Below are 25,234 nucleotides of genomic sequence, written 5' to 3'. Positions count from 1 at the left end.
GGTCCTGCATGCTTCACCTCCCACCCCACACCTGCCTCCAATATAAAACAGATCACCTTTTATGCATCTGTTTCCCCTGTAGACATTTCCAGAAAGGGATCCTGTCTTAGTTGCCTCAGGTTCTGCATGCAGGGCGTGCTGCTCAGCATTGGATAGATGAGGTGGACTGTTGGGACAGACACAGCGACCTCTTAATCCACAGTCCTTCTTGTGGTCTATCTCTGAGACTAAAATGTACACACACTTGGATGAAAGATGCCTTCTCAATGCAGTAGGCTTTAGTATTCGTTGAGTTCTATCCTTCACTAAAGAGGAAGTAAGGGGCTGTGTTTGCATCTGCTCAGGCAGCTTTCCTCCCTGTAACTTCATGCCTTGCCTCTGTCAAAAAGGTGTGTGTGTGTGTGTGTGTGTGTGTGTGTGGTGGGGAGTGTTTCCAAGCTAAAGTTGCACAGGGCAACAGTCCTACAAACAGTCATCTGAAGCTCAGACAGGTCTAGTCACTTACTGTAGGTTGCACAGCTACGTGGAAATAGGGCCTGAATCCTATCTCTTAGCTTCCAGTTGTTAGCCTTCCTGGCCCTCTCTTCCTGTCTCCTCCTCCTCTTCCGGCAGCTACCAAAACCTGTGCAGCATCTGCACTGAGGCAGGAGGTGTGCAGAGGCCAGTGGCTGGAAGAGGAAAAGTCACATCTTGGAGCTGCAAAAGTTTGTTGCTTGGAGCTGCTTTCACAGGAGCCCAAAGTGTCCCAAGGTCCCTTCGTGGTCCATGGCCTGTGACGGCTTCACTTCACATGAGGGGGTTGGGGGCAGGCGGGTACTGGACTCCATGCTTTCCTGAGGACCTGGCCTGACTAGCCGGGAGCCCCAATACTTCCTGCCTCCTCTGGCGTTCATGGTTGCAGTTACCACCAAAACGAACTGTGCCAGAAAGTCATCACGATGATTTCAGAATTGCATTGTGAATTATGCAAAATGCCGCGATAATTACAGCCGGAGCTCAGAACGCAGGACGCATATGCTGTGTGTGTGTGTGTGTGTGTGTGTGTGTATGTGTGTGTGCTGTACCAGCAGCACCCACCGCCTGTTGTTGCCTGTTGCCAGGGTTGGATGAGGCGTGCAGTGTGTGTGTGTGTGTGTGTGTGTATGTAAATCCCGAGGTCTTGGCCACCCAGCTGGCTTATGCACTCAGGGAATGGGAGAAAGAGAGACCAGTTCCCGTTTTAGTTTTGTGGAAATTTAAGGGAGCATTGACAGTTATTTTCCAGAAGTTTTGGTGCCCTGCCTAGGAGCCAGCCTGGCTGGAGAGAGTGTAAAAGAGCAGGAAGAAGTCTGTATCTCTCGCCCTCCTACCTCCAAAACCATCGCGCAGAGGCTCCTTATTCTCCTTCTTGCCAAGGGTTCCCAACTCCTCACCCGCGCCCTATACAGCCCGCCCAAGTGACCGGCCAGGGTCTAGCGCCCCCAGCACGCCCCACATCTTTGCCTGAGATCAATTAGTGCGACTCTCCAAGTTCTTTGTCCTTCACCAAGCGCCCCCTTTCGCGACCGCTCCGTAGTGTGGTGGTCACCGCAGCGGCAAGTACATTTCTGGCGAGAGTCCAGGACCCGAGCATCCAGAATGGAGCCTGGCAACTTAATTGTGCTTTGTCAAGCTCTCCTGGATGCCTTTTCATCCTGCGGGCTCTGAGTTCAACTTAGTGCTACGTGCCGAGTTCTGCCCAACTTGCCTGTCACCTAGAAGAAAAAAAAAATCCAGGCTATGGATTTGTCCCACAAGGTCCTAATTCTAATTCGAAAAACTGGCGGGGACGAGTTACTTGTGGGTGGAAGAAGATAATCGGCTGGCTTTCTCTCTCCCCCAAATCGAGGGAATGAGGCACTGTAGCACCGTGCCTTGGCTGCTACGCAGCCAGCGAGGACGCAGACTTTTGCTCCGGGTAAAATCGACGCCGCAGCGAAAAGTTGCGATCACGTGCTGCAGCCAGCCCCCAGAGCGCCCCGGGGATCAGCGGGCGAGGAGGACGGCCAGCGCCCGCCCAAGACTGGGGAGACGCCAGCACTTACTTGCACAAGTCGCAACTGGGTTCGGAAATCCGAGCTGACCCGGAGTCCGGAGGAATTGTGGGGCGCGAGGGCGCTGGCGGAATTGTGCTGAGCCGCGCACGACCCCCCCACCCCACCATCATCCCTTTCCTAGGACAACCCGCGCTGAGGGCGGGAGGTGTGACCTCTGACCTCTGGCCGGGACCACGCCCCCCAAGGAGAGGCCGACCTGTTCGCGTTCGACAAGTTCAAGCGGCAGAGAGAGCTAGAACAGAATCTCTTAGAGATGGAGAGCACAGCTCCCTCGGCCGAGCGCTCTACTCGGAGCGCGAGAGGGCTCTGGACTTTGCGGAACTGCTAGCCGGGTAGGGTGCGGCCGGAGGAGGCCGTCCAGAAACCCTGCGCCGGCGTCGTGAGAGCAGGTCGAGCCGAGCGCGGGAGGGAGAGCTGGTCCTTGCCTTCCAGCCACTCCGATGGCGGTCACGGAGGCGTCGCCCGGCTCCGGGTGGGCCCGTTTTCGCGAGGGGGAAGCTGGCACCGCCCTCTGCGAGGCTCAGGCCCCAAGTCCACGCACGGCGTCCTCAGCTCTGATTCTCTACAGCACAGTTGCAAAATAAATAAATTACTCACCTCGGGCCAGATTCAAGTTTTACCCAACGGAAGGGGCAAGGGACCAAGAAATGAACCAACTCACATGGCCACCACGTCCGGCGTGCACAATCACACGCAAAGACACAGCCACCCCTTGGCTTCCAGGAGCACGTCTGTATGCCTGGCACTCTGAGCGGAAGGGGAAGCATTCGGAGGAAGCCCCATCACCCCCTCCCCTCCTCCCTTGCCACGAAATCTAATAATTCATTTTTTTTTTATTACAAGAGCGGCGCCGTCCTCGTCGCCGCGCCTGCACAGAGCCGCGCGCTCCCTTATTCACTCTCCAACTCGTCAGCTCTGAGCGCGCCTGCATTTTCTTCGCAAGCCGCTTGGAGGTTCATTAATATCATTAGCATTTAACCCCCTCCCTCTTCCCATCTCCTCCCCGCACATGGCTGACGTCAGACCCCGCCAGGAGTTGGGGGAAAAGCTAAGTGGGCCAGGGACGCCCTATTCCCCTCCCCGCGGCTGCCTGTCAGGGCGCTTCTGGAGATATTACAGGGGGACCCAGCCCGCAGCGACAGGCACAAAGTCACAGGCTGATGAACTTCGGGGACCCTTGGCAGCTGCGTGCGCGGCTCTGCTCGGAAGCCGGGAGCCGACCGCCGCTTCCCGCCCAGGGTTACCCTACGTTCCGGCTCTCCCAGCCGGCGCTGGGGTCCGGCGACGCCGAGCCCAGCAGCAGCCTGTGAGACCCGGGCCGTGTCTCATGTTTTGCGTGGAGGAGCACCAGGCTGCGGAGACCTGCCCACTCTGCACGCCTCTGTAGCAGCGCTTGAGATCGAAGACTGAGTGGCCGGGATGGGGAGAAAGAGGGCTTGCGCCCTTGCCGCCCCCTAGGAAAGCCGTTTTCCTGTCTCCATCCCTCTGCCCTTCGCTACTCCTCCGGCTGTCTCCCTTCCTTCTGCTCTGATCCGTCCGCCTGTCCCTCTCCATCTGTCTGTCCATGCGTGTGTCCATATTCAGCAGCAGCCAACTGCAGCAGCAACTCCAGCAGCTGCGGTTTTTGCTAGAGCCGGGAAGAAATTTAAGGATGCTTCGATTTCCACCGTGGAACGAATTCTGAGAGCTCGGGGAGCTGCGCAGCGCGCCACCGCCACCCACCTGTCCGGCTCGGGAGCCCCGCAGGCTGGAGCCCGGCGGCTGGAGAGCCGCGGCGCCCGGCGGCGAGGCGGGCGCTGCCGGCCGGGACTCGGGCAGCGCCCACCAACCACTCCGCCCCGGGACCGCCAGCATGAGCAAGCCGGCCGGATCAACAAGTGGGTACCTCTGGGGGCCGCCGCGGGGCTCTGGCGCGCAGCCTGGGCGGGCGGGGAAGCCGGGAGGTTCTGCCCCCCCCCCCCCCCGCGCAGCCTCTTCGAACAACTCCCTTGCACCGTGGAGGGGACTCCAGGGCGCTGGCTTGTGTCCCTGGGTCCTGCTGGTCCCCCGCAGAGAGAGTTGGAGCGTTTGGTGGTTTGCGGAGAGTAATCTCGTTGCCTCGGAATTGCCTGATTTTTCTCCTGGCCTCTGGTGTGTGTGTGTGGGGGGGTGGAAATTGGAAGGTTGTGACCCGTACAGTCGCCCACCCAGTCCGGCGTGTTTGCCCCCCATCCAGCAGCCAGGTAGGGTGGGTGGGAGGGGTGCGACAGGGGCGGGAACTGGGCCGCAACTCTCCGGAAGGCTGCACAATAATAAACTCGCTCCAGAAACTCTGAGATCTCCACGCAGCGCTCAACAGCAACTCGGTGCAAAGCGGATTGCGAATGGAATGCCGCGCACCCCGTTTCTAGCCGCCTCCAATAATCCTGCAAAGTGGGAAGCAGAGCCCATTGAAAAGTCACATTTTTCTTTAATCCTAAATCCGCGTAGGTCATAACTGGAGAATTTTAAGTATGACGAACCAACTGGAGCAAAAAACAGGCGCAAATCCCTAATCCCAAACGACTGGAGGCACTGCGGAGGCGGGAGTCCGCGGCCTGCGGGCGGCCTCGGCGGGCTTCTCGCCTTCCAGCAACTTCCTGAAGCCGCCAGCTCCGGGGAAGGCCCGCCGGGCTGGTCCATTGCCCTCTAGCCAGCTCCCGGGCGCCGCGGCAGAGTGTACGGGGGACCCTGGGAGGACAGGCCGGCCTGAGCTTGAGTCGGGCGCCGGCCAGGCCGTCACAGTGGCTGGCTGGCTTGCTCTGGGGTCTCCCCGGGGCGTCCCAGTTCCCGCCTTCCGGGTTCCAGGGTCCGAGACCGGAGGGTGTGTGGGGGAGGCGGGGGGGAGGGAGGAGGGGGAGAGGAGAGGGTTGCAGCCAGTGCCTACGCAGCGTATGAAGTTTACCAGTCGCTTTTAATTTTTTTATTTTTTTGGCGCTCGGTGCGTTCCTGCCCGCTCCCTCCCCCGCACTCGTCCTTATTGTCCCCCTGGGCCTTGAAAAGTTGGGAACGTCCACGGTACTTCTGAAGACTGATAATGAAGTCTTGCTTCCTAAGTGGGATGCCATTCCCACCTCCCCCTCTTCTCTCCGCCAAGAAGTGGGTTGTTTTCACTTGGTCCGTTTGTTTTGGTTTGCGTGCTTCGGTGGTGATAGGGGGCAAAGAAGGGAAACCAAAAAAGGAACGGGGCAAAAAAAAAAAAAAAAAAGAACGTAAACGAAAAGGGAAGAAAGGATGCTGAGAACTAGGGAGCGAGGAGGACAGAAAGACCGAGTTCAGAGAGGACGCCCCTCCTTTGGCGGGACTGGCCTTTCCCGCCAGCCTCGGGCCTACCCCGGCGCTCTAACCACTGGGGTCTCTGGGAAGCCGGGAGCGCTCGCTCTCGGTCGCCCGCCTTCCCTGCGCGAGCGTGCTTCTCTCGGAAGACGCAAGGAGGCCCCTTCTGGGTTGCCCTTCCAGATCTCTCCATCGCGAGCCCTGAGAACCATTTCAGGCCTTGCCAGGCCTCCCGCCTCGCCCACCCCGGGCCTTGCGAGCGGGGAACTCGGGGTTTTCCGCTCCCTTGGCGGTGCGGAGCTGCTGAGGAAGGAAAGGCGAGGGAAGGGGCGCGCCGAAAGCGCTGCGCGCTTGGAGGCTGGCACGCCCTTTGGACTTGTCTGAAGAACCGGAAGGCCCTGCGCTGCACGCAAGGGAGAAACTTGAGAGCCTTTCCTCTACCCCCAAGAGCCTGGAGGCGGCCTCGGAAGGCTCCAGCGCCCGGCACAGGTCCTGCCGCCACGGCTGGGCTTGCTGGGGCGCACTGGACAGCCGCGCCGGCTGCGGTGCGCTCTGCAGACCTGTGGCGGCAACGGGGCCGGAATCGCGGCCCCGGGAGGCTAGCAGCTTGGCGCGCCCCGTGCTGGGTCAGTGGTCCAGGGGCAGGTCCGTGAGGTCTCCCTGTCTCCCGCTTGGCTGGGCTTGGAGCGGCTGGAGGGCAGGGTCCTGTCATCCAGAGCCCTTCCTGGGTGGTAACGAGACCCTGGCCAGTCACCCCCTCAGCCCGGACTAACTTCTTTCAACAGCCTCTGATGGTAATTACAGTAATCGAAGCTGCCATATATCTTTAGGCAATTATGACACACAAAAAGCCCCGAGGGTACCCCCTGGCGAGGGAAGTTAAGAACGGTTTTGCAGCCTAGACTTGAGGGAGGGAGAACTCCGGCTCGCCTCCCTTCGCGGGGCTCGCTCCGCTTGCTGACTTCGAGCAGGGTCAACTAGCTTGTCTCGTAACACTAAGTCACCTCAGCGTGGCTGGGTGGCGGAGTCAGAGACCCACGCTGGAGCGGTCTTGGAATGTTCGCGTCCTCCCACCCCCACCACCCCTCACTCCATCCCCGCCCGCCCCGCCCGCGCCCCTCCCCGCTGTCTCCACTCGGCCTCCAACGTGGTGGCGGTGGGGGGGTGCCTCCGGGGCTCCCTCCAGGTAGAGGCGATCCGAGGGGGAGTGGGGGTGACCTGCGGTGGCCTGGTCCCGAAAGGCAGCAAATGTGTTCTTGGCCTCGGGTCCCATTGGGATGCGGGGGTGTGGAAGAAGGGACCCTGGCCACTACTCCTCCCTCCCATCCGCTCTTCTCGCCTCGAAGGGGGCCAACGAAGACGTTAAGTGTTGTTGAGGCCCAGACTCGGACCCCAGCGGTCACAGCCCAAGTGGGCTAAACCCTCCCGGGTTCGCTCGCTGCGGCAGAAGCCCAGCAGCCGGCAACTTCCAGGGCCACCCGGAGTAGCTCTGCGGGCGCAGTGACAGGCTCCGCGGGGGTGCAGGACGAGCCCCGCAGCGGCCTCGCCGGCAAAAGGGGGCGTCCCCCTCAGTCTCTTCGTCTGCCAGCCACAACCTCCCCTCTCCCGCTCCGCGGGGCGGCAGGGATGGTGGGGGGGAGAGGGGGCGCCGAGTTGGTGGCGGCCGCGCCGCGCGCCTCCCCCGCCGGCCTTTGTGGCCGTCTGAATTCCCATGCTACTCTTTTTGACGGGTCACTGGTGGCTCTATAGGCAGGTGCTGCGGCAGGGTTGTAATTACCCGGGCAGAGCCTGGTCGTTACCGAGCGCCCCCCACCCTCGCTCCCGGTCCCAACCCCTCCTCCACCCACGCTCCTCTCCGCCCCCCACCTGAGGCCTGCAGCCCGGAGCGGGGTCCCGTCTCCCCCTCGGCTCCCCCAACCCCTCGAAGTCCAGACCCTCAGGCTCCAGCCTCTCCCCCACCCAGATCCGCAACACTCATGCCTCGAGTTGGGCCGGACCCAAATTGCAAGCTCTGGACAGATAGCCCTGGGAAATTCGAGTAGTTCCAAGTCCTCTCTTGTTTTTAAGAAGATTTTTTTTAAGTGTTAACGCTTTGGTTTTACGGGAGGAAGGAATTTCCAGGTCCCCAGGAACGCTTTAGGCACTTGTAAGATTCCTGAACTTGAGAAAGAAAGCGAGATTCCTGGGACGTGTTTCTCCGGTGACCCTCTCCTGACGCTCGGCCTGGGGTCCCTGGCCAAACGCAGGCCTGGGGAGGGGGCGGTCAAGCAGAAGAGTCCAGGCAAAGTTGCCTGGAGCCTTGGGGTCTAGACGGATCAGCTAGGTTCTCTAAAAGCAGCGGGAAACCCGGAAAGACCCTCGCGGGACCAAGCTGTATAGGTTGGTCATTAGGGGAAAAGGTTAGGGGTGCAGGGGCGCCGGCTCCGGCTCCACTCGAGCGCTCTGGGAATCTGCCACTCGCCTCGCTGTCCTCTCCCTTGTCCAGTCCGATCCCTGCTCTGCAGAGACACCCCCCCTCAAAAAAATAAATGATTTCTCCCCCAGCGATCCACGCAGCATTCTTCGTAATAGGTAAAGAGAAAGTTAGACAATTACCATCACCCTGATTATCATTAATAATCTGAGTATTAGCATCACAATAATCATCCTAATAATAACAACCGCCCGGCAAAGCTCGGAGAGAACTCGATTGCCTTCCAGCTGCCATCCCCGGTTCCAGCCGTGTTTGTTTTTCTTCTTTTCCCTTTTGCATTTCAAGTTTGTCTCCGCGCGCTAACAACTTTGCTCTGTTAAATGCGAGAGCCGAGAAAAGGAGGGAGGGTGGGAGGGAGGGAGGAAAGGAGGCGGCCAGACTTGGCCAGGGGAGCAGAAAGGCAGCGGGCTGGGCCGTGTTGCCTCCCCGGCCCTGCTGTAATCTTTGATTCCAAAATGGGTCTCGGCGATTAGACGAGACCCAAATACACGTAGCGGTGCATGAATAATGCTCATTGTAGAAAACTGACACTTGCTCAAGGGAAAAAAGTTTGGCTATAAAATCACTTCATTATTTGCTTTTACCGCAGCTTCGGTGCTAATCCTTTCAGAGGTCAGATTGCCTAGCGTCTTTCTCCCCCGTCCTCTTTCCTCCCGTTCCTCTGTCCTCCTCTCGCCCCTTCCCTCCCACCGCCTTCTCCCCTTCCCCCCTTCCCTGCGATTTCAGGCCGCATTTTAGACATCCCCTGCAAAGTGTGCGGCGACCGCAGTTCGGGCAAGCACTACGGCGTCTACGCCTGCGACGGCTGCTCGGGGTTTTTCAAAAGGAGTATCCGAAGGAACAGGACGTATGTCTGCAAATCTGGAAATCAGGTACCTGCGCCAGCGCTCAAGGGGCGTTCCCTGCCCGAGCCGCTCTGCTGCCGCCCCCTCCTCTATGCGTGCCAAGGCCACCTCTGATTTTCCCGTGCCTCTGGCAAGGTCTGGGGCTCTGACCTCTCCTTCCTGCCTCCCCCTGCCAACCTCATCTCAGAGAACTTTGGCTTCTGGACAGATGGACTAAGGTGATTCCAAGCAGGTGTATAGGAGGAAATCTGAAAACCAGCATCTCCATTTTTTTTCTCCATCATTGGACTCACCTTGACCCTAGATAAGGTCCACACCTGGAAAACTTTGGAGTCTAAACCACAAGTGGCCAGTAGGAGAGGGAATGTTGTCTGCTTGTCCCCTGACTCCCATTCCAGCTTAAGTGCCCCCCCCCCCCACTGCCTGGGGTGTAAAGTAAAGGTATTTCTGGCATCTGAGGCGAGTCCACCACCCTAGGAATCCACGGAAGAGAGCTGTGGTGCTCTGCAGATGGGTCTGTGCCCTTTCAGCTCCTGAAGCAGTCAGGCTACTCTGGAAATGGGCAGCCTGGCCCTCGGGTGGGGACTTGTCCATGAAGGACAAGCTGAAAGGGAAGGTGCAGCTGGGACCTTCCCCCAAGGTTTTGTAGCTCCTCGAAGCTTTTCTGTTGGTCTGTTGAGTTTGGTTGGCTCAATTTTGTCTTGAGCAGGTAAATCAGTCTCAAAGACATGGAGGAGTCTGGGCATGGGTAAAACAGAAAGCCAAAGCTTCCAGAAGAAGCTGGGAGAGCCAGTTTCCCACTCGGTCACAGGCTCAGCTCAACCTTGGGGACCAACCTCTGGCTCCAGGCTTTTCCGTTAGACAGATGGACCCACAGCCAGGAGATGACCAACTGCATTCCTGGAAGGATCCCAGAGAATGCCTTAGTCAGGAACAGGGTTTTATTATTATTATTATTATTATTATTATTATTATTATTTGCAATCACGGGGTAAAACATTTTCATCCTGAATGTAAACGATGCACATATGTCCACTCATGGTCTGCGGCTGGTGGGTTATTCTGGTATGCTTTCCTGAAGCCTATTCATGCTTGATTGATTCAGAGATAGCTGCATTAGCAGCAGAAACAAGAAGACTTTGGTGTGTGGATCCATTAGTTTGCAGCTTGCAGCCCTGTCACCTGTCAAATTGGGTAGCTGCTCAAATCAGCATCCTATTACTTCAACCCAGGGACACATCACACCATCCATTCATAGGACTGCCTCCCTGTAGCTGTCTATGGGATTGCTGTGGACTGTTAGGTTTGATCGGGTGTCTGTAGGGGCTAACTACATCCTACTTTCATGCAGTACACAAAAATCTGAGAATCAAAATTTTGGATCTTATGCTTGCCCTTAAACAAGGAGACAGCTATTAAGGCAAACGTATTGATATCAGCTCAAGCACGTGGCAAGGGAGCAATGAGAATCCTCCAAGCTGGTGTCCCTCTCTTTGCATAGAGGATAAATGGACCTGGTAGAGGCATTCACCCTTCCCGTGGGCCCTAGATACTTAGATGTGCTTGATCTGATTGGAAGGTTCCCGTTTTGTATTTGCATGTTTAGTAAAAAATATTGGTTGAGGACAGACCCAGATTCCATTTAACAATAAGTTCTTGCAACCAGTAAATTGTCCTCAAGAATGCTCTCAAGAATGAAAATTATTTACTTTCTCTGAATCTGAGACTATGCCCATATTATGCATACTATGCCCATGTACATACTATGCCCATCATTTACAAACAGTAATAAAGATGCTTGGATTGTTAGGAACTTTTACCCCACCTTCTTCTGAAGCAAATTAACACATTTTAACTTAAACATTAAAGGAATTCTAGTATGTCATTTATTCCCTAAGGCATACCTCAAGGGTGAAGTGTACTCACTTCCACATCAGCGTTTGTGACTTTTGGAGATTATGAATCAAAATTAAAAGACCCATATTGGATTCTCTTTCCTGCACCACATATGTAGCAGCAGCAACTTACACAAACGCCTGGCTGCACTGAGCTTGTCAGGTGTTTTCTATGAACAAGATTCACAGACACATGTTCCCACACCTGACTGTGTTGGCCTGTATGTGTGCCCTTAGACAGGACACCTGACACTGAATACAGGATGACATTTTATCTGTAGATTTCCTCTTTCCATGGTCAACACACCCCGCCTGCCCCATGAAACTGTCCCAGGTAAAGCATTTGTTTTCTCATGCTAACCGTCTTTCTCATCCATCACCAAGGTTTCTCAAGGTGTCAGGTCTTGGGAATGTTGCTGCAGTGGGCGTTTCCAGAGCTGCCCAAACCCTAGGTGCTTCCCTCAGTTCCCACCCTACCAGGGCAAACCTGCCTCCCCCCTCAGGCCACTCTGCTTTGCCTTCCAGTGTGTAGGGGAGATGGGGAGGAGAAGAATGCTTCCCTCCACCCAAATACAAAACCCGAAGTGAGTGATTTCCACTGGGGAGAGAGTGACCTGACGGGGGAAAAAAGTGTGGGTGGGTGGGTGGGTGGGGGATAGGTCTCGTTCAAAAAGTGACAGCACAGGGTACACCCAAGACTTGACAGAACGGAGCAGGGAGCGGGCAGTGGTGATGTGGGAGAAGAGGCCGAGGCCTGGCTCCCGATCACCAGTCCCTTCCAAACCGGGGTCAGAGGCCGCTGCTCCCTGCTGGGTCGCTGTCTTGGGTCCTGAACACCCTACCCTGGTCCCCGCCCCACCATTCTGCGTCCTGCGGGAGACATTGCTTTAGTGATTCGCCTCGGGGCATCGGGGTCTGGCACACCCTGCGTTCGGTTACTTGGAGGCGAATTTTGCCTCCTCCTCGGATTCCTTGGGGTCGAAGCCTGCCCCCTTTAAAAAGCCCAGGGGGTGTGTCCCAGCCCATTGTACCCCCCTTCACCACCCGCCCCCCAGGCTCTCGCGGTGCGCAGGCCGGGGCGCACAGCTCCAGGAACCCGCAGCCCAACTGGGCCCGACCTGATCCGACCCAGGGACTGCCTCCACGCCCTTTCCCCCTTTCGGGTTGCCGCCCCCTCTATCCCCCGCCCTGGTTCCTGTTTAAAGCCCCTTGGGAACTTCTGAACGCCCGCGCTGTGTTCCAGGGAGGCTGCCCAGTGGACAAGACGCACAGAAACCAGTGCAGGGCGTGTCGCCTGAAGAAGTGTTTGGAAGTCAACATGAACAAAGATGGTAATCAGTGCATTTCTTTCTTCTCGTAATGTTGGTTGAGTAGTAAGTAAATTAGATGTACAGAAAATACACGACATTCCTGTGCATGGAAATCATCTAGCCACAGCCTCTTTCCAGACGCTGGAGACGGGCCTCGGGTGCCGCACGTCACCTCCCCGACCCTAGGCAGGTACCCGTGGTGAGCGAGGTTCATGCCTGCAACCCCCACCAGCTCAGAAAGGAGGACCCTTGCTGGGGACCCTGAGTATGTCCTGTCTCCCATCTGAACTCGCTCTCCTCCTCGCTGACTGCAGCCTTTCGTGACCTCCTTCGAAGCCTATTAGCCTTCCTCGGGCTGGGCATTCTTGGAGAGTCTCCGAAGAAGTGGATGGTGGGCACTAAGGCACCGCGGTGTATAGGAGGAGTGAGGGCACTGGTTCGAAAGCGCGGGGTTTTCGAGCCCTCGTTGGCGAATGCACCTAGATGCCCACGTCGGTGCGCCCAGTAGGCCGATTTGGAAAGACAGAAAGGAGGCTGGAGAGGTCACGGGACGCCGAGGGGGTGCGTGGGACACCCAGCTCCCGCAGAGATCTTCAAGGGGCGCAAGCCCGATCGAGGCGACTAGGATGCAGTCCAGCTGCGTCCCCGTCGTGGCCTGGCGAGGGCGCCCCAGGCTGGGGGACGGAGATGCTGGGTGGGAGGGCAGAGTGCAGCCCGCAGGAGGCGGTGGCAGCCGCGACCGCTGCCGGAGCTTAGAAGACAGCCCGGGAAGGCTGCGCGCCTACCAGGCCGAGCTCTGTCCTCCGAGGCGCAGGAAGCAAGAGCGAGGGTCCAACCTGTTGCACTGTGTATTGACAAGTTGTCAAGCTCGGCGGGCGGAAGATTGCCCTGAATTAATTTGTTTGTTTAAACTGCTGGTGGTAATTGTCACATCTCCCCTGCCTTCCTCCAGCACTCTCCAAGACAGGCTGTCTCTCGTCCCATTCCCCGCGCCCCCGGGGCTCGGCTTCTCTCTCTCTCTCTCTCTCTCTATCTCTATCTCTATCTCTATCTCTATCTCTATCTCTATCTCTATCTCTATCTCTATCTCTATCTCTCTCCTCTGGCGCCTTCAGAATAAAGAAGCCAATACTTTTTTGGGGGGGGAGGAGTGGCTGTAACATTGCAAATAGGGACTTTGAATCCTGAGCGAGCTGGGAACATGCCTGTGCCTAGCTGTGCTCGACGTTCCGCAGGCCTGGTGGGGTCTGTGGCGTCCCCACCCCTCCCTGGGTGGGAGGAGATCCGAACCCACAGAGAAGGCACCTAGGGCGCTGTGAAGCCCGGCCACGCTGCTAGCACCTGGGATACCGCGCCTCTGCTTCCCAGCCCACGGGACTTGTGGGGTTGGCCATTTCGGGGCGCCTCCCGCCTTCGCGTCTGCTTTCCTTTCCTCTCGTCTCCCTTTGAGTGACCTTGCCCGCCCCGAAGGGGATGGTCTCTGAATAGGGTCCTTCCACCTGCTTGGCGCCTCCAATCAGAAGCGCACGTGCGTCCTTGTGTCTCCGCAGCCGTGCAGCACGAGCGCGGGCCCCGGACATCCACCATCCGCAAGCAGGTGGCCCTCTACTTTCGCGGGCACAAAGAGGAGAACGGGGCGGCCGCGCACTTCCCCTCGGCCGCGCTGCCGGCGCCCGCCTTCTTCACCGCCGTCACCCAGCTCGAGCCGCACGGCCTGGAGCTGGCCGCGGTGGCCGCCACGCCGGAGCGACAAACCCTCGTGAGCCTGGCTCAGCCCACGCCCAAGGTCAGTGGCCTTGCTGAGGCGGGGCGTGGGGGTGGGGAGAGGCACGCACCCAGTGCTCTGCGACCACGTCGAGGTCAGGCGGGCAGCCTCACCCCTCCACCCCACAATTCCTTGCTTCGTGCCTGGAGCGCCTGGCGGAGGGTGGGGGCTTCTCGGAGCAGCTGTGTGCACTCCCCCTGACGTTTTTGTTCAGTGAATTTGGTGTGGAGCCCGCAGCTTTGGGGAACACTCATTGGTGTCAGGTGGTGGTTTGGGTCCTACATAAACCGAGAAGAAGGCGGTAGGTGTTGCTGGAGGCGGGGAAGAGAGGAGTTACAGGGTTACAGATCTCCTGGATCCGCTATTTGGGAAAAGTGGTAGATGCCTAAGCATTGCTGTGTTTCCTCCCCTCCCTTCCACCCCCTCTTTTTTTTTTAAATACAATTTTTTTTCCAGTTTATAAGGCAGAGTGACAGAAAAAGAGGGAGGGTCCGATTTCACCTCCATCTACTGGTTCACTCCCCAAATATCTGCAACATCCCAGGCTGCGCCAGACCAAAAGCCAGGAGCCAGGAACTCTATCTTGGTCTCCCACACTAGTGGCTGGGACCCAAAGCACTTGGACCATGCTTGGCTGAGTTCCCAGACACATTAGCAGGGAGTTGGATAGGAAGTGGAGCAGCGTGGACTTGAGGAAGAACAAAGGAATCAGCACCAGGAGGTGGGATGCTGGTGGGTCCGGTGGCAAGTGATGCCCTAACCCCAAGCATCACATCCCCACCTGTGGAGCTGACACCTGTTGCTAGCACAGGCTTCAGAATCAGCCTCATTGCCCCCACTCCTTTCCTTCACTTCTGAGCTCAAGCGAATTCGCACCACGACGGGGGCTCCTACTAGCAGCGACACTGGCTGAACCATCTGGCAAGGCTGCCACCTAGGGACTACCCTTCGGGACTCCAGCTAATATCTGCTCCCCCAGCCCCCCAGAGCAGGGCCAGCTGCAGCCCCCAGCCCTCCCACCCACTGCAGGAAAGCCAGACACCTGGGCACACGCACACACATGCAACGTTGAATATTGCTTTCTTACCCTTGATGTGTATAATAAGCTCGGGGAAGTAGTGTTATGAATATGTTGTCAGTTATGAATGGGAATGTTCTGTGAATGATTAAGATGTCTAATTGAAATATTTCCATAATATACTAATCCTTTCTAAAAATACTCATATGCATATTTGTGTTTGGGATGCCTATTAATTTATACTTTTTTCACATCTATTTTTATTTACACAAATGCAAGCAGCTCTTGACTAAATTGGGATCCAGGCCTGGCTCAGCCCAAGAACCGTTTGCTGTAGGGGAAAGAAAAGGGAGAGAGGCCTCCAGGGAGTGGGAACGGGCCTTCTTGCCCCCAGGGATTGACTCCCAAACTCAGAAAGACTTGTGTTCGCTATTGACCCACCTCTGGCGCCTGCGCACTTTGAAGCGGAGTGTACAAGTTTCCTTAACTCCTCCTTCTTCCCCTCCCGGTCCTCCTCGTTTTAATTAGATAAGAAAGAGGCCGGGTCTTCCGGCCAAGCTGTGGTGTTCCTCACTTCCAAAGCGTCGCTCTGTCTTCCCTTCGCAGTACCCCCATGAAGTGAATGGAACCCCGATGTATCTTTACGAAGTGGCCACCGAGTCTGTGTGCGAGTCGGCGGCCCGGCTGCTCTTCATGAGCATCAAGTGGGCCAAGAGCGTGCCCGCTTTCTCCACGTTGTCTCTGCAAGACCAGGTACGACCTGCAGGGCCCCTGAGGTCCCGTGGTAGCACGGGACTGGGAGGGAAGCGAGCTCAGCCTGGACCAGCTCAGTGTCATTCAGCGCGCTCCCAGGCTGCCTTGGAGGAAGTCCCAGGACCAGCTGCCTAGGGGACCCTTCATCAGAAGTGCCTATGCCATTTCAGGGAAGCTGAAACTGGTCTCTGAGGAACACATAGAACATTCTCTCTCTCCCTTTCTCTCACAAAATCATTAAATTTTATTCAAAATTTACGTGTTCTAAAGATCTTTGAAATGATCTGTAAGTCAGTGTTTCTCCAAGAGCATTGGACTCAGGAGAAGTAGATTTTGCGCGCACCTTGGTGTCTTTGGTTTGCGTCCTCCAGGCTGTCTTCTCAACTGTGAAATTTATCTTTATGGGCTGTGGAATCGCTGCATGCTTTGCACAGCGCCTGTGACCCAGCAGCATCTGCCTGGATTCTTTAAGTGCTTTTAGAGATTTCATAAATACATGGGCATTTTGCATAATTCTGCAGTGGTTAATAAATGACATTCAGAGAGAGGAGAATTATGTGCAGTTAAAAATTGCATTGGGCCAACTTTCAGACATTTTGTTGTTAAGGAGTCCCCGACAGGGCCTCTGTCAGCGTTTTTTCTAACCTAAGGAGAAAAGAGGAAAATGAAGTGTCCATCATTGCAGGCTGTTACTGCAGATTCGCCGAAGTTAATGACACCCCCCCCCAAAGGCTACTCTATGGTTCTAAGAGCAGAGGGTTTACTTCTTCAGCTGCTTTATTCAGTTCCCAAGGAAAGCATAGCAGTGCCCCTTAGATGAGGCAGTTGCCTACAGAAAGATCAGCCAACATGCTGGAAACATTACAACTCCAACATGAGACATTGTTTTCATTTCATGTTGTAAACTTGCAGACATGACCAGAATGATACAGTATTTACCTTTCATATGAAATTGTTATTTCCTGTGCTTAAGGGAATAAAACTAAAAGTGAAAAGCATTTGAAAATAAGACCTTTAGGTCTTAAGTTGATTTTCTTCACAAGCCTTCAGGATGCAGCTCTCGGCTCCTAAAAGGGAAAAAAAAGATTTTTCTTTTCTTTGCACAAATCATCCAGAATTGGCTGTTTTGAGAGGTTTTTCAAAAACAGATTTTCCAATGTAGTTGGGTCTTATCTTTGATTAGCTTACTTGGCAGTAGCCCTTCTCTCTCTGTGTGTAGGTGTAAGTTGCCTGTTTTTTCTTAAAATAGGTATTTGTGGACTCTTTAATCCAAACAAAATTTACTTTGTCTGCCACTTAACTGGTGGAAAGCCTTAGACAACAAGCAAACAACAGTGAAGTGGAAGCTGGTCCATGAATGTGGAAGACAGTTTCTCGGTTTAAATATTCAGGACCACATTGTATTAGAATGAAAATGAGAAGCACCTTGATGTTGTCCACTTATGAGTCAGAAAAATCAGGCAGCGAGATGAGGTAAACTCCCTCCACAACACTCCATTAACATAATTACGGCCTGATTTCCCTGCCTGCCTCTTGGGGATTAGTGCTCCTTCTCTCCTTGTCCCCTTCCCAAGCCCAGCCCCCCATGCCTCCAGGAAGGTGGGATTCTTTACCCTGACACAGAGGGAGGAGGCCACCTGCTGGGGCATGTCCTGTAGCCCAGGACCAGGAAGTATCTGAGTGGTCAGCAGCCAGGCAGATGCAGGGCTGGAAGGCTGACAAATCTGGGGGGAGTTGGGAAGGCTGACATTCAGATGCTTGTGTACGGCTGGAGGCACCTTTGCAAAATGGAACCTATGGAAACAGAAGGGAAAACCAAAATACTCAGGAAAAAAAAAATTAATTTTATCAAGATAAGCGTTTCAAAACACTTTTTGAAAATAGTGGAAATTTACCTATTGAAATTGTTTATAAATCTATAAATGACACACTGTATTATATTATACATCTGTTGTATGGCAGCTGATGCTTTTGGAAGATGCTTGGAGAGAACTGTTTGTTCTAGGAATAGCACAATGGGCCATCCCGGTGGATGCTAACACTCTACTGGCTGTATCTGGTAAGAATTGCACCATTTAATGACTTTGTTGTAGAAATTACCATAAAAATACATTACTGAAAAAAGAACAACATGTCAAGAATAACAAATTCCTGTGGAACAATAGAGTCTACCTGTCATTTCTAAATCTATATTTAAATGCAAATAATGTTGTTTTGTTGTATTCATGACTGCTTCCATTGTTATTTAAATGCAAATTACTGTGTTTGTTATCATCCAAGAGAAGATTTTATATTAACTTTCATACACGATAGCCAGTTTACATGGAACCAGATATCTTAGAGTGACAATTGAATAGATATTTGATATGCAGAATTTGGTCAAAAATCAATATTAAATCATGGAAATGCCTTCATGGGAAAGTATCTCTCTCATATTTTGATTCTAGGCATGAATGGTGACAATACAGATTCCCAGAAGCTGAACAAGATCATATCTGAAATACAGGCTCTGCAAGAGGTGGTGGCTCGGTTTAGACAACTCCGGCTAGACGCTACTGAATTTGCCTGTCTGAAATGCATCGTCACTTTCAAGGCTGGTAAGCAGACATGGACCCCTGGCTCTACTCCTGCCCCACTTTTGTCACCTCACTAAAAGTCCAGACTGACCTTCGCCCAAGGAGATGATGGTGTCTGAGGGAGCTGATACTCCTAGGGGGCCGGCACCATCTTTAATAGCCATGGGACCTGTTGATTCCCCTAATGAGCACCCACTTCCAAAGTGGAACCCCCTGCAGCGTTTCCTGTGCTACCTGTCACAGTTTCCTGATCTCCATTTCCAGTTCCCACACACAGCGGCTCTGAACTGAGAAGTTTCCGGAATGCTGCTGCCATTGCAGCTCTTCAAGACGAGGCTCAGCTAACTCTCAACAGCTACATCCATACCAGGTGACCTTTGTTTGCCTTAAACATGGACTTCAGAAAATTGCTTCCCTTGTGAATGTGTGAGCAGGCGATAGCAAGCCAGTTCAGACATTGTGACTGATCGTCCTGTTGCCAACCCATTCACCTAGAATCCACAGCTTCACTTATTTCCTAGTGTGGACAGAAGGAGCAAATCAATTTAGAGGACCTCAGTGAAAGCATTGTCAGACATGTCACAGCTGTGCTGGCCGAACAAATCAGTTCACCCAAACAGTAGAATACATTTGTGTGAGTGGATAGGGGAAGGGTCAGGGTCGAAGGCGAGAGGATTGTGATGACACATTAGAGAGTAGTCACATATCCTCTGAAAAAAGAGGCAGGTGCTTTTCTTTCTTACTGTTTTTCTTTTTAAAGATTTATCTTTTTTAATTATTATTATTACAAAGTCAGATATACAGAGAGGAGGAGAGACAGAGAGGAAGATCTTCCGTCTGATGATTCACTCCCCAAGTGAGCCACAATGGCCGATGCGCGCCGATCCGAAGCCAGGAACCTGGAACCTCTTCCAGGTCTCCCACGCGGGTGCAGGGGCCCAATGCATTGGGCCATCCTCGACTGCTTTCCCAGGCCACAAGCAGGGAGCTGGATGGGAAGTGGAGCTGCCGGGATTAGAACCAGCGCCCATGTGGGATCCCGGGGCGTTCAAGGCGAGGACTTTAGCTGCTAGGCCACGCCGCTGGGCCCCAGAAAGTCTCAATTTCTGTGATTCCAGCAAAGTATAGACTTTCTGATTCCATTTTCAGTTGAGAGAGAGAGAGAAAGCCAGGCTTTTGAACAGCACTGGAATCTACCACGGGACTGTGGTAGATCTGAAGTTAGAGTAGGGGGGCTGTACTTGTTTATTCTCTTCATTGATCTTGGTCAGGACTCATGTCTTCCAGTTCTATCATCTCAACTTCAGCCACCTACCTTGTGGTAATACCTCCTTTCATCTTAGAGCCCTCAGAAATCTCAAGTCCCCTATGTCTGTGGCACATTGCTTCTTAAGTCTCATTTGTATCAAAAAGCCTCTTGAGATCATGGAATGAATAATGCAGTTCTTTGCCCATGGAATATCTTTGGGACTATTGGGTGATCGTGCACATATACATGTTTTTCTACTTTGAGTACAGAACATGCCTATAGTGCCCCACTGATATTTATTCAACATCGTAAGAAGGGGGCAGTCCATAATTGGGACACTTGTTTCCTCCACTTAATACCAACTTGCCTTTCATAGCTGTCCGTTGACATTCATAGCCATTCCTGTATAACTGGCAATACATGAAGAGAATGGCAAGGCAGTTAATGGATTCAGTCCAGATTCTGCTGAGTACCTACCTGTGACATGCAGAGAACTAGAAGGGCATCATGGGATGCCAGAAAGAACCAAGGGCTGACCCCTTACCAGAGGACCAAGTGGGTAGACATGTTGTCTAGTCCAAAGCAGAGAGGAGAGGAATGTAAAGTGGAGAATGAGACACCAATTCCAGTTGCAGGGGAGAAGGGTGAGGGAAATCAGAAAGGCCAGTTGGGGCCCAGCACAGTGGCCTAGTGGCTAAAGTCCTCTCCTTGAACGCCCCGGGATCCCATATGGGCGCTGGTTCTAATCCCGGCAGCTCCACTTCCCATCCAGCTCCCTGCTTGTGGCCTGGGAAAGCAGTTGAGGATGGCCCAATGCATTGAGACCCTGCACCCGTGTGGGAGACCTGGAAGAGGTTCCAGGTTCCCGGGCTTCAGATTGGCGTAGCACCGGCTGTTGTGCTCACTTGGGGAGTGAATCATCAGACGGAAGATCTCCCTCTCTGTCTCTCCTCCTCTCTGTATATCTGATTTTGTAATGAAAATAAATAAATCTTTAAAAAGAAAAAAAAAAAGAAAGGCCAATTGATGCAGGAGTCTGTGAGTTGCTCCTTGAACGATGGCAGGGCTTCTGTGGGGCAGAAGGTCTGAGTGCAGAGGCAGTGGGGAGCAGGTGGAGGTGCAATGGAGGGTACCAGGAAAATAGGTGATGGGAGCTGGGGAGCCTGGCATATTAGAAGCTGCTGATAGGATGACCCAGATTTCAACCCCAGATCAATGGGTAGAGAGAGAGAGAGAGATGTCAGCCTTACTTAACTATAACCTTGGTTAGAAACTATGTAGAGAGAGTATTCCCATCTGCTGGTTCATAAGCATATGCCTCAATAACTGGGGCTAGTCCAGTTTGTAGGCAGAAAGGAGAGACAATCTGACTGATCACAATTAATTTTTAAATTTATTTATTTATATTGGAAATAAAAAGAGACAAAGAGAAAGAATTCCATCTGCTGGCTCACTCCCCACATGGCTGCAACAGCTGGTGCTAAACTGATCCGAAGACAGCAGCCCGGAACAACTTCTTAATCTTCCACATGGGTGCAGGGTTCCAAGGACTTGAGCCAGCTTACACTGCTTTCCCAGGTCATAAGCAGGGAGCTAGATGGGAAGTGCAGCAAGCAGACATGAATCAATGCCCATATTGGGTACTGGCACTTGCAGATAGAAGATGAACTAACTAAGCCATCATGCCAGCCCCTGCTCACAATTGTTTCTTAGAATGCCTGTGCCCTGACTTCACTCATTAGCATGAGCAATTGGAGGTTTCTCTTCAAGTTTAAGTGTTTGGGAACTAGCACAGACTGAAATATTTCCACTCAGGTCTCCCACAGAGTGTTGGGAGCCCGACGACTTGAGCTGCTGTCAACAGGAAGTTGGAGTTAGGAGCCAGAGCTGGCTATAAACTCTGGGTGCACTGACATGAGACACAAGCATTCTAACCAGTAGGCTAAACACCTAATCCTCACAGCAATCTATCTCAGAGAACCAGCACATACGCCACATTGCCCTCACCCCTAAACGAGGACATTATTTGGGAAAGGAACATTTCCGTTTTGGAGTGGAATTCTTACTCCATGATAACTAGAGCAATAATCCAATATTAATGTATAAATGTCTAGGTCATGCATGTGACAAAAATTACTTTGCTTTCTTTCTTAGCTCCTTCCAATCAATGAATGATCTTTTCTCCAGCACTTTTCTGTCTAGAAAAATTACAGCCTGGACTAAAATGAAGTGTGAGCATGCGCACTGAGCTAATTGTATGTTACAGCTCTGTGAGCTCCTTCTGCAATTATCTAAGGGCATAAGGAGAAATGTAGGAACAGACTTTTTAATAAAGATTTATTTTATTTTTTATTAGGAAGTCAGATATATAGAGAGGAAGAGAGACAGAGAGGAAGATCTTCCATCTGATGATTCATTCCCCAAGTGAGCGCAACAGCCAGAGCTGAGCTGATCCGAAGCCAGGAGTCAGGAGCCTCTTCTGGGTCTCCTATGCAGATGCAGGGTCCAAAGGCTTTGGGCCGTGCTTACCTGCTTTCCCAGGCCACAAGCAAGGAGCTGGATGGGAAACGGGGCCACCAGGATTAGAACTGGTGCCCATGTGGGATCCTGGCATGTACAAGGCAAGGACTAGCTGCTAGGCTACTGCACTGGGCCTGGGACAGACATTTTATACAGACTCTATGGTGTAACTGAAGTTTGAGTAATCCAGTTTGTGCCAGTCCCGAAACAGTTAACCTTGATGAGAAGCTTTCAGTTACCCATGCTGGTGGATGAAGTCAGGGCACAGGTGTTCTTAAAAATTATCGTGAGCAATTGTTAGTGTGTCTGGAGAACCGTGCTCCACAGGTACCAGGCAATCCTTGGTAACTGGCAGCTAAAGAATGAAAGATGTTGGTGAGTGGATGAGTCATCATTGATTCACAGCAAATCAAGAGCTCATTGTCTACGGATTCACCAAAGCCTATCCTTCTGAAAGGTAATCTCACCCGGGAGTGGATGCACAGTCTTGGGCAGCCAACGTGCAGCCTAGCACCATTCCCCTCTCACTCTAGGGGTAGCTCTCTTCTCTGCCTGGGCCTGGGAGGGAGACAGCTGTTGAGGAGGGGAAATGTCCAGGGTATAAAGAAGATGTAGGGTCTGGGAAGACTTTTCAGGAAACACAAGGAAGTGCCTACAGTAAGGAGAGCAAGTGGTGAGATTTCATATGTTCTTCCAAATGCAGGTACGGTTCACCACCTCCATAGCACATGATTAAATGTAGGCTGGTAGCCCCTGTCCATGGGTGATCATGATGCAAGACAGTCATAAAGCCAACCGTCCCTCCCAGAGCCCCAGGGTGAATGTCAAACATCATATGCACTTGAAAAGAGAGATTCTCACATTCCCAGAGCTAGAGATGAATATCAAGGTCAAGGGTGTTCTAGAGTCTATATGTAAGGTAGATTTAGCAGACTGTGCAACACAACTTCCATATTCCTTTGAGCAAATGTAGGCACCTGCTGGCCTGTATGGACACTGGCTTAGTCACAGACGTGTGTCCCTGGGACTTGGTGTTTCAGGTGTTTGTTCAGTATAAGGCACACTAACTTCCAACCCCAAGCTCTTGGCTGGGGATGCAGCTGATCCTTGGAACGCATGGGTCCTTAGAAGGAGGTGGCGCACAGGCGCCTGAAGATGACAGACAATTGAAGGTGCACATGAGCACAGATGCCTTTTGGACACCAAAAGAGGAAATTGTTCAGCAATTTTTCACAACTTTAATTGTATGCCAGTTTCATTGACACGAAAGTTGGGTGGTCTTGCCACCCAACAAAACTGGGTCTTTAATTACAGGGTAATAAGGATGGAATTATTCCCGAGAGCAACTAAGTGTAGTCCCTGAATGATAATTTGGAGAACTGCTTGGAAAAAAGGAGATTTTTTTTTTTTTTAAGGAACAAGCCTTGCAAAGGAATCTGGACAATTTTAAAAGATGAGTTCTATTGCTACGTTTGTCATAGCCACCCTGGTATTTTTCTATAGTGACAACCTTAAGTTTGTTATTTGGTTTAAGATTAGTGGTGTGGGTTTTTTTTTTCTCTCCAAACTACATGCAATCTCTTTGTTAACAGAGATAGAGTGCGTACAAGAGAGAGTCACCGTGTGCATTTGGTACCACAGTTAATGTTCTCCAGGTCTCCAGTTATCTGTGTACAAAACATGGACACTCGTGCTTGTCCAGGACTTCACTGCCCATTTCAGTTCAAAATGCCCAAATCAGAAAATTATTCTGGGGATGATGTGCATCCCATCATAGGAAGTTGTTTCTCTTTGGTAATAATGGACTCTGACCTTGCCTTCACTGCTTCTCCTGTGCCAGGTACCCCACTCAACCCTGTCGCTTTGGAAAACTACTGCTGCTCTTGCCGGCTCTACGTTCCATTAGCCCATCAACCATAGAAGAGGTGTTTTTCAAAAAAACCATCGGCAACGTGCCGATTACAAGACTGCTTTCAGACATGTACAAGTCCAGTGATATCTAAGCTCCCCGCTTAGCAGGCTGGGGAGTGCATCAGATGGACTTCTACCCGTGCAGAGCAAGCCTCAACTAACACACCTGGGAATGCATAGCCTTCAGGACCAAATGCCAGCTGACACAAAGCCGTTGCACATAGCTGCCACCTGCGGCCTGGGAAGGAAAGGGAGGAGCAGTAGGATCACCTGTTGCCCTGCCCTGGGAGGGGTTCCAGTGGGGTCGCCCCAGGCTGCGCGGTTCTGCCTCTTCCCTGGAATATGAGGCTGAGCTAGTACCTTCCTTCCTTTCTTAGCAAACGCAGTTAAACAGAGCTCTGAGCACAGCATTGTCTTGCGGCCCTCCAAACTGTTTTATTGGAGCACTTATCCTAAAAATAATGGTTGGAGTTTCAGTTACTGTTAAAAAAAAGTTCCCATGCATTGTTATACATTATCAAGTGGCCTTTGGAACAAAGTTAATGAATGAAAAGTAGCTTATGATGTGTGATTGGCATTTTCTCTTCATTTTTCTTTCTTCCTTTTTCCCTTTGTTCCTTCTCGCCTCATTTCCCCCCTATTTTTATTATTATTTTAAAAATACCACAGGCGAGGCAACCTTGTCAAAAACTTAGTGGACCAGGACTTTGGGTTGGATAACATCTCAGAACTAGACAAGCTTTATGATGAGAACATGAGCTGAGGGAGGGTGTATAAAAAAAAAAAATAGCCAAACCAAATAAAGTGGAGCTGAGTGATGGAGAGAAGGGGACTGCTCTCCTGCTAACCCAGTGCTGACACCAAAGGCAGGGAGGGCCCAGCACTCGGGGTTCAGTGAGTCACACCAGACCCATCATGGGCACACGCTGGGAGGAACTTCAAGATGGACCTGTTGCTAACAAGCCTGAGACTAAGATGCCTTTTGGGAAACTCTAGTTTCTTAGTAAAGCCTTGAGTGCACAAACACACACACACACACACACACACTTACACTGTAAGCTGCTCCTTCGAAACCGATCTATCCTTTGGAAACGTAGAAGCCAACAGTTTTAAATAGCTGCTGTACTTTTCACACTTTTGATTTCTTAGGTACTAGCCCCAAGGGTAAAACTCGAGCACTTGGACTATCCATAGGATGCATTAAAAAGTTCTCTTGTACAAAGCGGATTAACGGATCGGTGAAGTCAGAAGGTTGTCACTCATTGTATTTACAAAGAATAAAGATATATTGAATTTCCGTGCTCTCTTTCCTGATTCCTGAGCCTCGCTTGCGAGCTACTCCTCACCCATCAGATCCAAGGTGGCAGCAGCTGCTGTTGAAAACGAAGCTGAGTCCAGAGCTGAAAGGAACGACAAAGACAATTTTCCTCCTTACAGCGAATTCCATTTGTGAAATAATGAATCAAGAAATAAAACATCAGACTCTGTTCTCTGCAGCCCTCAAATGTAATTACATCTGTTAGAAAAATTGCTGTACGAAGAAGAAAGAG

The 25,234-nt window shown here is 52.4% G+C and overlaps 1 protein-coding gene across 1 annotated transcript; it reads left to right on the top strand.

The window, feature by feature from the left end:
* Window positions 1–2,515: 2,515 nt before the first annotated feature.
* On the top strand, window positions 2,516–23,776 carry NR2E1 (nuclear receptor subfamily 2 group E member 1). The gene is made up of 11 exons (XM_058669334.1): window positions 2,516–2,599; window positions 3,660–3,956; window positions 5,818–5,995; window positions 8,569–8,714; window positions 11,826–11,913; window positions 13,443–13,678; window positions 15,282–15,428; window positions 17,391–17,487; window positions 17,876–18,025; window positions 18,269–18,374; window positions 23,614–23,776. The coding sequence occupies exons 1-11, from the start codon at window positions 2,516–2,518 to the stop codon at window positions 23,774–23,776; spliced, it is 1,692 nt and encodes a 563-aa protein (XP_058525317.1).
* Window positions 23,777–25,234: the final 1,458 nt, after the last annotated feature.

The sequence above is a fragment of the Ochotona princeps genome, chromosome 1 (assembly GCF_030435755.1).
Source record: "Ochotona princeps isolate mOchPri1 chromosome 1, mOchPri1.hap1, whole genome shotgun sequence".
Lineage (NCBI taxonomy): Eukaryota > Metazoa > Chordata > Mammalia > Lagomorpha > Ochotonidae > Ochotona > Ochotona princeps.
This window is presented reverse-complemented; position numbering and strand designations above follow the sequence as displayed.